The sequence below is a fragment of the Pelodiscus sinensis genome, chromosome 3 (genome assembly GCF_052426305.1).
Source record: "Pelodiscus sinensis isolate ZL-2025 chromosome 3, ASM5242630v1, whole genome shotgun sequence".
NCBI classification, from domain to species: domain Eukaryota; kingdom Metazoa; phylum Chordata; order Testudines; family Trionychidae; genus Pelodiscus; species Pelodiscus sinensis.
In genome coordinates, this window is record NC_143054.1 from 190,151,559 (window position 1) to 190,163,835 (window position 12,277).

The window sequence follows — 12,277 nt, forward strand, 5'->3', positions numbered from 1 at the left end:
TAGCTGAAACAAAATACAGGACTATGTAGCACTTTAAAGACTAACAAGATGGTTTATTAGGTGATGAGCTTTCGTGGGCCAGACCCACTTCCTCAGATCAAATAATGGAAGAAAATAGTCACAACCATATATACCAAAGGATACAATTTTAAAAAAATGAACACACATGAAAAGGACAAATCACATTACAGAACAGAAGGGGGATGGGGGGGGGGGGAAGGAAGGTGAATGCCAGTGAGTTAATGATATTAGAGGTGGGGAAGGGGAAATGTCTGTGAGTTAATAGTATTAGAGGTGATAATTGGGGAAGCTATCTTTGTAATGCGTAAGATAGCTGGGGTCTTTGTTAAGTCCAGTGCGGAGAGTGTCGAATTTTAGCATGAATGCCAGTTCAGAGGATTCCCTTTCAAGTGCAGATTTGAATGTCTTCTGAAATAGGATGCAGGTTAGCAGGTCATTGAGACTGTGTCCTTTCTGGTTGAAAGTGTCCATCTGCTATGTACATTGGACAAACGTCTCAGACCCTTCGCCAAAGAATCAATGCCCACAAAACAGACATTAGACAGGATCACAAAGAAAAAACAGTTGCTTGTCATTTCAACCAAAAAGTAACCGTTAGTTCTAGCTTATGATGGACATATCAACGCCTTTCACAAGTACTCCACTTAGGACTTACAGCACTAGAAGTCTATACTGAAAAATTCTTGATTTGATCAAACTCACTGATATTTTTTGCTTAAAAGATGCTGGTTTGATACAAGATATTGGGAGAGATTATTCACAGGTTATCGTGTCAATCATACAGTAACAAAACAAAGTAAGATTTTTCTAAGCCAACGTATATATTAAGGCTCAAATTACATTAGGACATTGTATTTGCATTCAGTCCATACATCTTGTGTTTTTCAGCTTCTACAGATGTAGATTTTTTTCCAAAGAAAATTTACTTTTATGTCTGTGAGATCTAATTGCACAGTTTTATTATTTTTTGCTAAAGACTATTTGGCACATCCTTTTTCTCCAACATTGGAACATTTAAAATTAACAGTTTATATAAAGAAACTTTTATTTGTTTTGTATGAATTTGTCCACCCAGAAGCAGGGAAGAGAAAAACATTTTGAAAACAGGAAAACATAGTTGTAAAACCACAATGGGACTCAAGTAGTACCTGAAAGTACCGTTAACTTATTTTTTATCTGAGGGTATGTCTACACTTGCACCCTAGTTCAAACTAGGGATGCAAATGCAGGCATTTGAAATAGCCAATGAAGCGGGGATTTAAATATCCTGCACTTCATTAGTATGATCTTGCCGGCGCGTTACTCCGAATGCCAGCTGTTTCGAAAGTGAAAGTGCGTGCCGGGACGCGTTTGTTCGAATCAAACCCCTTGGTTCGAACTAACGTGTCCCGGCGTGCACTTTTACTTTCGAAACAGCTGTTGATCGGAGTAACGGGCCAGCGAGATCATGCTAATGAAGCACGGGATATTTAAATCCCCGCTTCATTGACTATTTCAAATGCCTGCATTTGCGTCCCTACTTCAAACTAGGGTGCAAATGTAGTCATACCCTGACTGCATTGAAGTTCATGGTTTTCTTTTGAATCTGCATTTATAAAATATATAGTAATCATTTAGCATCTATCTGTATATTGTTCTTCATGGCTGCTGACTGTCACAGCCTCTTGGGGTGACTTCTCAAAGTGCCTCAGCTTCACCTAACTGGTCCCCCATGGTTTGTGTCTACAGTATCACCTTCCTTTCAGTCTACCAGCCCTTCACTTCCTGAGTTTGTCATCTCTTCCAGTTGCCCTTGCTTTGATGTTTTCTTGAAGGCTGTCTGGTGCAGGTCTGTCAGTACTTTGCTCCTCCTACCTTTCTGCCTTCCTTTTTTTTCTCTGCATGCTTCCCTTCATAGAAGACCCTATTTCTTTTATTGCTTGCAGCAGTGGGTACCTGCCTCCGTAACTAGCATCTCTGGCAGCTGCAAGCTGCTGCTTGTAAACAGGAGGGATGTTCCTCCCCTTCTTCCTTTGTTCAATATGGGTTTGTTAACACCATTACATATCTTCCTTATAAGACCAAAGCCCCTGCCTTGGCTAGCACAGGTTACCTCCCTGGGCAGAAAAATTGGTGTTATGATGCAAGTTTTCTGCTTAGGGCTGTATTCGAAAGGCATATGGTTGTAGCAACAATTATCATGTCTGGTTTGTTTCTTTCATCATATTCAGCCAACATAAGGGGGCATAATCAGTAACTAATATACACTAATTTGCTAGGAAGTAGTACCAGAGATTCTTGATTGCCTATTCAGCAGCCAATCACTTTTTTTTCTATTACTGAGATCACTTTCCCACAGGTGGAAGAGTTTCCAGCTTATATACACAATTATGTGTTCATCTCCATCTGCCTCTTGGAAAAGGACAACCCCTAGTCCTCTTTCAGACCCAGAGAATTTCTGTAAGATATATGGGCTTATAATCAGCACTGTCTACTATTAAGATTGTCCAGTATTTTGCTTTATAATACTCTGTTTTCATTTGCTTATAACTTTGCCAAAATATAAATATTTGGTCTGAAATTTTACATGCCAGCTGTCTGCCATGGGCTCAATTTTTCTAGAAGGTTTTAGGCAAAAGGGTATTTTTAGTGAAAATCATGGGAAGGTCACAGGCTTCTATGACTTTTGGTCTGTTGCCCGTGATGTGTTCATGATTTTCACTACAAATGCCAATAACAAACCCTATTAATAAGTTAGTGGGTATTCTTCAGTGTTTAGCTCCAGGGAGAATTACTCTCCCTATAAATGAAATGATACCGAAGCCTGCCAAATCTCTGTGGAATACTCCAGTGTCTACAAACATATTGACAAGTGATATTATGTCCTCATACAACGTTAGGCACATTTTAGTTCACTGGTTGTGACTGTGGCAAATGAGTGTGGCAAGAGAAGGTATAAGTCTACTCCTAAAAACAAAGTCTAAAAAGTTAAATTTTATGGGAGCGGAGGAAAACGTATTAAACCTCCTCATTGTAAGTGCATGCAGCCAACCAGCGAGCATTATTGTTTAAATATGACTTTGTAAATTGGGACACAATGTTTTCAGCACTTCCCAGAATGTTCTAGGGAAGAGTTGCAGGCATTTATTACAGAAGACCATTTGGTGACCAAGACTTTTTTGCCATCAGCACTGCATGCAATAGATGCTTTGTTTACTTACAACCTTAGCTGTGATGATAAGGGCCTCATGGCTACAGAACTCCAGTATAGCTCCCGAAGTTTAAAATCATAGGCTGTGTCTAGACTGGCCAGTTTTTTTCGGAAAATCAGCCGCTTTTCCGGAAAAACTTGCCAGCTGTCTACACTGGCCGCTTGAATTTCCGCAAAAGCACTGACTTCCTACTGTAAGAAATCAGTGCTTTTTGCGGAAATACTATGCTGCTCCCGTTCGGGCAAAAGTCCCTTTTGCGCAAAAGGGCCAGTGTAGACAGCTGAGATTTGTTTTCCGCAAAAAGGAGCCTGGGGCCAGCGAAGGACTCAGAGTGCCCTGCAGGCCCCAGTCTTCATGCGGTGCTTCCTCTTTGAAATGTACAAGAACCCCAGCAGGGAATCTTGTACATTTCAAGGTTGGAATGCCATGTGGTGCCCGGGGCAAGTGGGAAGTTCCCAGAGAGTCCCCACTGGGGCTCTTGTACATTTCAAAGCGGAAGCACCGCATGGAGCCTGGGGTCAGCCGGGGACTCAGAGTCACACACTGGCCCCAGGCTCCATGCTGCTCTTCTTCTTTGAAATGCACAAAAGCCCCCGCTCAGGACTCTTGTACATATGAAAGTTGGCACATTGCGTGGAGTCCGGGACTACCGGGGAGTCCCCGCTGGGGCTTTTGTACATTTCAAAGTGGAAGCGCCCTCATGGAGCCTGACACTGGGCTCCACACAGCATTCTGAGTTTGAAATGTACAAGAGTTTCCAGCGGGGGCTCTTGTGCATTTCAAAGAGGAAGCACAGCATGGAGCCTTGGGCCAGCGCGGGACCCTGAGTCCCCCACAGACCCCAGGCTCCATGCGGTGCTTCTGCTTTGTAATCTCATAGATTATTCAGTTAGTTAATCAATCGAAATTTAACATCCCTACACTGAGGTCCCTATAAGTCTGAGAATTCAAGTTTTTTTTCTCTGATATGAGCAATTACAGCTGAGTTGCTTACCTATATTGTAACTGCCATTCTTTGAGATGTGGGTGCAGTCATGGATTCCACAATCCATCCTTCATGCCCTCTGCCTCCAAGCCTTCGTGTGTGAATGCCAATGCAAAGAAACTGAGGGGTTTGGGGGCACCACTGCCGTTATATAGCCAAGGGTGGGGGGACTACAAGGGCCAAAGGATAGGTGCTGCTTTGATGGATACTACTATTCAAAGTTCTTCAGCGTTAGTTTGCTGGGTGCCTGCACACCTGACTTGACCACGTATGTGCCCGCATCTCAAAGAGCAACAGTGACAATATAGAAAAATAACCATTTTTTGCAAGAACATTGTCAATGTTTAAAGAGAAGATAATTTAAAATTAATTCATTTCTCAGTCAAAATGAAATGTTACTAGAAGCTGACACCATTAAAAAAATTCTAAAATACCATGTTTGTGAAGTACAGATTCCCTATAAAATTTGAATTCTAAAAGTTCTATGCTCAATGAGTTGTGTAGAATTCCACACTTAATATTTCACTTTAAAAAATTAATAGTACTTAAGTATTTATAAAATGTAACTAGATTTACCTGCTGTTGCTCAGGCTCTTAACTCAAATAAGTTTTGTTTTTCTTCATTTAAATCATTCTTCTGGGGTGGTCCTAGAGAGAGAGGACAGCCCCAGCCTCAGCCATCTCTGACCACAGCAGCTTGGGAACAAGTGAGAAGCACCTCTCCATGGCCTCTGCAGCTGCAGCAGGCACAGCTAGCAGATAGGTGCATGTGCCCCAGCTGGAGGACAGACAGACACACAAACAGACTCATGAACAGACAAACTCTCTGAACTATATAGTAAATAGCTGTTCCGGTCCGCATTTCTGCTCCCTATGGGTATTCTGTAGCATAACTGTCCCTCCTACCAGACTCCTCCCTTTCCATTTTCTGAGAAACAATTGAATTCCACACATATGTTCCTATTATCCTAGCACAACTAAACCCTGACCTTGCTTTAAGTTATGTTAAAAAGAAGCTGCATATCAAATTTGGTGGTCGTAGCTCTTACCGTTTAGGAGGCGTTCTTGAACAAATGGACTCACAGATGGACAGACAGACACATGCATGTTTCTAAAATATATAGTAAGAGATTAAAGCTCTTAAATTTGCATTAAAGCTACAAAAAAGGAAGAAAGCTCTTAGTGTTATATTGCATGATAAATGACTGTAGTACCATATTTTCCCCTTACATTTATATATCACAATTATAAAACAAATTATAAAGTAAAGACGTGAATCCAATTATATCAGGTCAGTCTTGTAGTATAAATGGGAATGACCAAGTTTTCAGATATTTTTCAAAAATACCTCAGCTAAATAATAGTAGCTAGGTTTTGGTACAGTTAGGGAAGTCATTTACCAATTTAAAAAAATCTAAGAATTCAGATACAACGTAGGCATTGGTATGTAACTATAATGTTATTGTTACCCACGGTTATCTGAACCCAAAGTTGTGGTAATTAACCTGTTTTCCAAGTGATCTCAGGAAATAAATCAGTGGGAGACACAGTACCTCTGTGTGATAAATGATTGTTACACACAAGAATGCTTCTACCAAAAATATTGTTTTTTACTGAGTACAAAGCACACATCTAAAATAGAAATAGTCTTAGCACACCCCATAATTAGTTACTCTAAGTGTGAGGTGACATTGATTGACAACAGGGTTCCAGTGACCAACCTCTCTCTTAGCTGTTGGGGAATTTCATGTCAGTGATTCCTTATTAACAAAAAAATGCCCGTAACTAAACTCTCTATAGATTTTTCTCAGGCACATAACTCATTATAAACCCTACTAGACTAAATTTCCCTAGCAATAGCCAATAATAATTCATTATTCTCCTTATCAGCAAAGTAGCCTCAGCAAAAAACCTTATGAACACAGGCACCCAGAATCAAGATCAGTTTTCTAGATTCTCCACTGCTTCTCATGAATCTGTCCTTTCACTTTAGCTATCCTAGTTAGTTAGTATCCTAGTTAGTTTCCTGTACCCACAAAAGCTCATGATACCATCTACATGTTTTGTTAGTCTATAAAGTGCTACCAGACCATTTGCTTGCTGTTTTTTTCTGTAACAGATTAACTCAGCTACCCCCTGAAGCAGTAAAACTGCAGTTAGCAGCTGTTCGTTTTGTCTGTCTGAGTCAAGGCCAGGTTTCTCCTGATACTGTAATTCCCATTGCTAGCTTATGGGGGCTAAGTACACAAGGTGGCTGCAGGTTATATCATATTCAATTCTCTCATAACGCTATCACCTTTATGCTTTTTCTTTCCTTCCCTATCCTACAGTGTATGATGTCTTTATCTCTTTATTTTGTTATACAGAGCTTATAACAAAAGAAAAATATTATAAATGTAAAGGTCAGATGATTCTCCTAAAGGAAATACAGGATTTTTTCAACATTTTTTGAATAGTGGCACGGTTGTTTTTCAGGTTATTTGCAGGTGGTAGCACTATGAGCTAACCACAGAGGAACATTTCAGTTCATGCTTACTTATTGTAGGGAACTGCAGAGGTGACGTCCATTATTCTAGCCCAGGAGCTGGAAGAGCTGTCATGGAGGACTGCAGAACTATACTACACTTTAAATTTACCCTCTAACCTGTGGTAAAGGTAATCTTCTCCAGGTCCTACAGTGGTCCCTGCATAAAGCCTGGAAGCCTTTGTACTGGAGCTCTGTACCAGGGGACCATGGTGAGCGTGCACAGTTACATTTCATCTCTGACACTGTCCATGTATTCTAACTAGGGTCCTACTGAGGAATTGGTATATTAGAATTATCTGCAAAAGCTCAATTAAAAGAATAACAAAATTAATCTTTATATGTAAGAGTACATTTTGTTTGATCAGAAATTAAATGTATAACAAAATGCATTTTCTGATGGCTTTTGTTATTTTTAGAAACAGAAAAAAATTTTGAAAACCCGAAGGAAAACAATGTTTCAAAACAGGTAAATACATCTCAAGGTGGAGTTTATGGGTTGATTGCTTCAGGCTTTTCCTCCCAAACTAACTATGGTTTATAATATGGAGATTATCTATTTTTCTCTTAATCGGTGTAAAATGATGCTTTAAATAAGGACTTTACAGTAGTCTGAAGTAGGGCCAGTCCTAACCAATTGGCGGGTAGATGTCCACTGCAGTTCTATCTGTAGCCCACGAGACATTTTGTTTACTGTTGCCCACACACAGGGTGGCCAGATTCTGCTGGTTTTCATCCATATAGTTTTTTTCCTACTGGTATTTCAAAAGTGACATGCACATAAAGCAAGGACACGTGGAGTGAGGTTCATGGTGATTGCATACTGATTACACACATTGTCAGAGTTATGTGCTCCCTCTGCATCAAGTCAAAATGCTGATACAGTTCAATTGGCACACCCTGCATAATCTAGGTATGCAAGCTCAGTTAGCAAACTCTCCTATCCAGGGAGACCATCTTGGTCAGTGTTTCTCAACCAGTGGTAGGAGTACCCTTTAGGGTACTCGAGAGAAGTCTGGGGGATATGTCAACACAACTGAAATTTGGAGAAAACTGAATTTTTGTTTTAAGTTTTACAGCACTTTATTATTTTGTACTTTTTACACCCAAAAACTTCATTGCCTGCCCAGTTACGATTAAGTAATTTAAACAAACGTGTTGCAATGGTAGAAGAAACTATGTTGGATTGATCAAGGATGAGGATATACACATTTTTAAAAGTGTCCACTGATTTTCAGTTTGTCAGATTTGAAGTCCAATATTAAGGCACTTTGGACTTGAACATCTGCATCCCCCTATGATGAAATACGCATTTCTGAAAGGCAGGTTTTAGGACCCTGATTCAGTGCCCACAGAAGTCAGTGGAAAGGATTCTATTGATTTCAATGGATATTGGATCTGACTTAAGCTATCTCAGGCTAGACTCCCCAAAATTGAACCAATCATAACTGGGAGATATATTTAAATATTTTGGCCTCAATTGATCAAGTGGTTGTGCAATCTTTTAAAACCATGTTTACCAGATGTGATCAGTTATAAGTTTAAAGCTTCAGTTGTGGTAAGTATAAAATACGTTAATCAAATTTGCTTGGATGACACACACAACTATTTATAGTAGTGCACTTCTTGAAACATGAGCCCATTTTGTTCAGAAAACAAGTTGAATTTTATTGTTTTTACTTAAAATAAAAAGCTATTTGGAAGAAACTTCATGTGTGCTTATGGTTTTGGTACAGAGAACAAATTTTTCATAACCCTTTAAATTCTAATCTATTTCTGTTAAAGACTTGTCTAGTTTAGACTGAATCATTTTTGTTTTTGTGGCCATTCTTCAAGTGAAACAATATAAAGACTTCTTATCTGAGCATCAGTCTGAAAGAAATATTCATTTGTTAAATAATTCAGCTATCTCTGTAGACATTGCTTACAATGCATTTGAGAACTAAAATTGCGATTTTTGGATTAGTAAACATTATGCCAAACAGCAGCAAGAGAAATATATGTTCAACATGGGGGACTTCTACAATTTATGAAACAGTAGCCAGAATTCTGTTTTTGAACTCTGCCTCATACATTTTTAAAAGCTTATTATGGTAGGCTGTCTCAACTAATATTGCAAGACAATTTTCATCATAACTTAAGTTTTTGAAGTCAAGTTCTTAATCTCTTATTAATAATGTCTATGTCTACTTTCAGTCTAGAAGTGAGTACTTCTGGAACATGTCCATAAAGATTCTTTTAGCCATTTTTGAGCTAGTGGAGAGACTAAAATCATTTTTTTCTACTGTATGCTGAGGAATGACACAGAACATCTTTAATCTTCCCCCTTAAATCTTAATAAGCTTTCTACCTTGGGGTCTCTTGGGAGGGTGTGGAGGAGCTCTGCACCTGCTGAAGCAGCTCTCTTCACTAAAGGCTTGTCTACACTACAGAGAAGATCAAAGCTGCCACAGTTGATCTTCCAGGGTTCGAATTAGCATATCTAGTGAAGACACACTAATTCAAAATGAGAGGACACTCCCATCAGTGCCGGTAGTCCTGCTCCTATGAGGAGTAAGGCAAGTCAAAAGGAGAGTGTGCTCCCAACAACTTCCTGCTGTGTGGACAGTGCCAAAATGTGATTTAATATACTTCGACTCCAGCTATGTAACTAACGTAGCTGCAGTTGCGTATCTTAAGTCAACTTTCTCCTTTTGTGTAGATGAGGTCTAAGAGTATTCATGAAGTGCCAGTTATGGCTGTATTGTGGCTCCTTTTTACCAGGTTAGCTAGCACGTATTGTTACAAGACAACAACTTAACTCTTCCCTTTTAGCTTTCTGGAGACTTTGATGTCCATGGGCCAGGTCCTCAATTTGTTTAAGTCAATGAAGCTACTCAAGTTTACAGCAGCCAATGATCTGACCATTGAGACCGAAACCCTTCAATGATTTAGGGGAGATACCATCTTGGAGTCTAAATAGTGGGTAATTTCCATTTGGTGGTCTCCATTTGTTAATAAAACCCTATTGCTTTTAGACATCAGTTTCAGGTAACTTTTTCTTGTCACAAAAACATATGGTAATCCAGCATTTCCTTTAGAGTTTCTATCCTGTTGAATTAATGACCTCACTATTCAAACCTTATCAATGAAAGGGGTTTGTGACATTTAATTGAACAGATTCTCCCTGCTGACTGTTTTGTACTAACAGGAATGACCTATTTGGACAAGCAGATGTTAGCTACTCCGACTGTATTGAGTCCAATTTTGTCTGTAACCTCGGCCCCTCTTGTCTTTTCTGCTTGCATAAGGAGTGTTGTAATAGCCCCCAGGAAAAACTCCAAGGCTACGTCTAGATTGCATCCCTTTTTTGTAAAAGGGATGCAAATTAGACATATTGCAATTGCTAATGAAGCGGGGATTTAAATCTCCCGTGCTTCATTAGCATAAAAATGGCTGCCGCTTTTTTTCGGCACAGAGCTTTGCCGGAAAAAAGCGCCAGTCTAGATGCCGATCTTTTGGAAAATAAAGCCTTTTCCGAAAGATCCCTTATCCCTCTTAAAATAAGGGATAAGGGATCTTTCGGAAAAGGCTTTATTTTCCGAAAGATCCGCGTCTAGACTGGCACTTTTTTCCGGCAAAGCTCTGTGCCAAAAAAAAGTGGCAGCCATTTTTATGCTAATGAAGCGGGGAAGATTTAAATCCCCGCTTCATTAGCAATTGCGATACATCTAATTTGCATCCCTTTTACGAAAAATGGATGCAATCTAGACGTAGCCCAAGTGTCATGAGTTTCCTCAGTCAATGTAAAGCTGACAGAAGAGCTCTACATCAGTCCTCAACATATGTCATATCTAGATTTATTAGGTAAAATTCACATTCAATAATAGCCAACATAAGTTGTAGTTTCTTTGAATATATATATAGTATTTTCTGTTCCTATTGAATAAATGCATAGTTTAATATAGTGTTATAGTATACAATAAAATGTGTAAGCTGCACAACTATTAATAGCACATCAGAAACCTAATTTTGATTATTCTGTGTGACTTTAATGTTCATTGTATTACTGTAGTAAGTTTACATAATTTTGCCTCTTTGAAATACAAACATTAGCTTAATTTTGAAATTGCTTCTGTAAAATATGTAACAGCAGAGTGCAACTCCATTTGTCTTTTCTATTTGATGATGCATGTTTGACATGCAAGTGAACAAAAAGATAAATTAACTATGGCATTGCTAAGAGGACACAATACTTCCTCTAATAAATTCTTTGCCTCTTTTCAAAGGGTCACAGTTATTCTTTCAGCTTAGAGTTGTCTTACTGCCTACAGCAAAATTGGTTTTAATAGACTTACACAAGCTTAAGGAAAGATGATGTAGTAATGTTCCAGAGAAAATAAAAAAGTGCTTCAACTGAACCATCTCATGCAAATATAATTTCACCTAAAGGATATACACATGAACAAGAATCTCAGGCTGTGGAGGACAAATTATTTAAATATTATATTGTCAAGATTAGATAGATTTTAGTCACTTTGGAGGAGAATTACTTTCAGTTAAAAGGGCAGGAAAGGTCCAGCCACTAGTCCACCCCTTTTTCAAAAGAACCCCGTAAACCTCATTTTTTGAGGAATAATGGTTCTTTTGAAAAAAGGGAGGTTTTGCACAAAAAAACTCGTCTAGACTGCTTTTTTCCTGAAAAAACCTGTTCCGAAAAAGGGATTGGAAGAAGATATACAAATTCATGCCTAATTTGCATATCTTCTTTCAGAAGCCAAGCGTAGTCTAGACGTGCCCTCAGAGGCCAAGGAGAACAATTTTTCTCTCTCCTCCTTGTGACACCCTTTTAGATACCTGAAAACCGCTATCATGTCCCCTCTCAGTCTTCTCTTTCCCAAACTAAACAAGCCTAATTCTTTCAGTATTTCTTCAAAGGTCATGTTCTCTAGACCTTTAATCATTCTTGTTGCTCTTCTCTGGACCTTCTCCAATTTCTCCACATCTTTCTTGAAACGTAGTGCCCAGAAGTGGACACAATACTCCAACTGAGGCCTAATCAGTGCAGTGTAGAGCAGAAGAATAACTTCTCGTGTCTTGCTCACAACACTCCTGTTAATGCATCTCAGAATCGTGTTTCTTTTTTTGAAACGGTGTCATACTGTCGATTCACATTTAGCTTGTGGTCCAGTGTGACCTCTAGATCCCTTTCTGCAGTCCTCCTTCCTACACGGTCGCTTCCCATTCTGTATGTGTGAAACTGATTGTTCCTTCCTAAATGGAGTATTTTACATTTGTCCTTTTTAAACTTCATCCTTTTTACCTCAGACCATTTCTCCAGTTTGTCCAGATCATTTTGAATTATGACCCTAGGCTTCAAAGCAGTTGCAACCCCACCCAGCTGGGTATCATCAGCAAACTTAATAAGTGTATTCTCCATGCCAATATCTAAATAGTTGATGAAGATATTGAACAGAATCGGTCACAAAACAGACCCTTGCAGAACTTCACTTGTTATGTCTTTCCAGCAGGATTATGACCCATTAATAACTACTCTCTGAGGGTATGTCTACACTA

The 12,277-nt window shown here is 39.1% G+C and overlaps 1 protein-coding gene across 7 annotated transcripts in view; it reads left to right on the forward strand.

Annotated features, from left to right (window-relative positions):
* Nucleotides 1-12,277, forward strand: part of SEL1L2 (SEL1L2 adaptor subunit of SYVN1 ubiquitin ligase) — a 63,421-nt gene that overhangs the window by 3,598 nt on the left and 47,546 nt on the right. For all 7 annotated transcript variants that reach the window (XR_016349025.1, XR_016349026.1, XM_025180472.3 and 4 more), the window contains exon 2: nucleotides 7,141-7,190. Coding sequence is in view for 5 of the 7 variants with exons in the window: in XM_025180472.3 (XP_025036257.3) it covers nucleotides 7,141-7,190 (50 nt within the window). In the remaining 2 variants the exon portion in view is untranslated. The remainder of the gene's footprint in view (nucleotides 1-7,140; nucleotides 7,191-12,277) is intronic.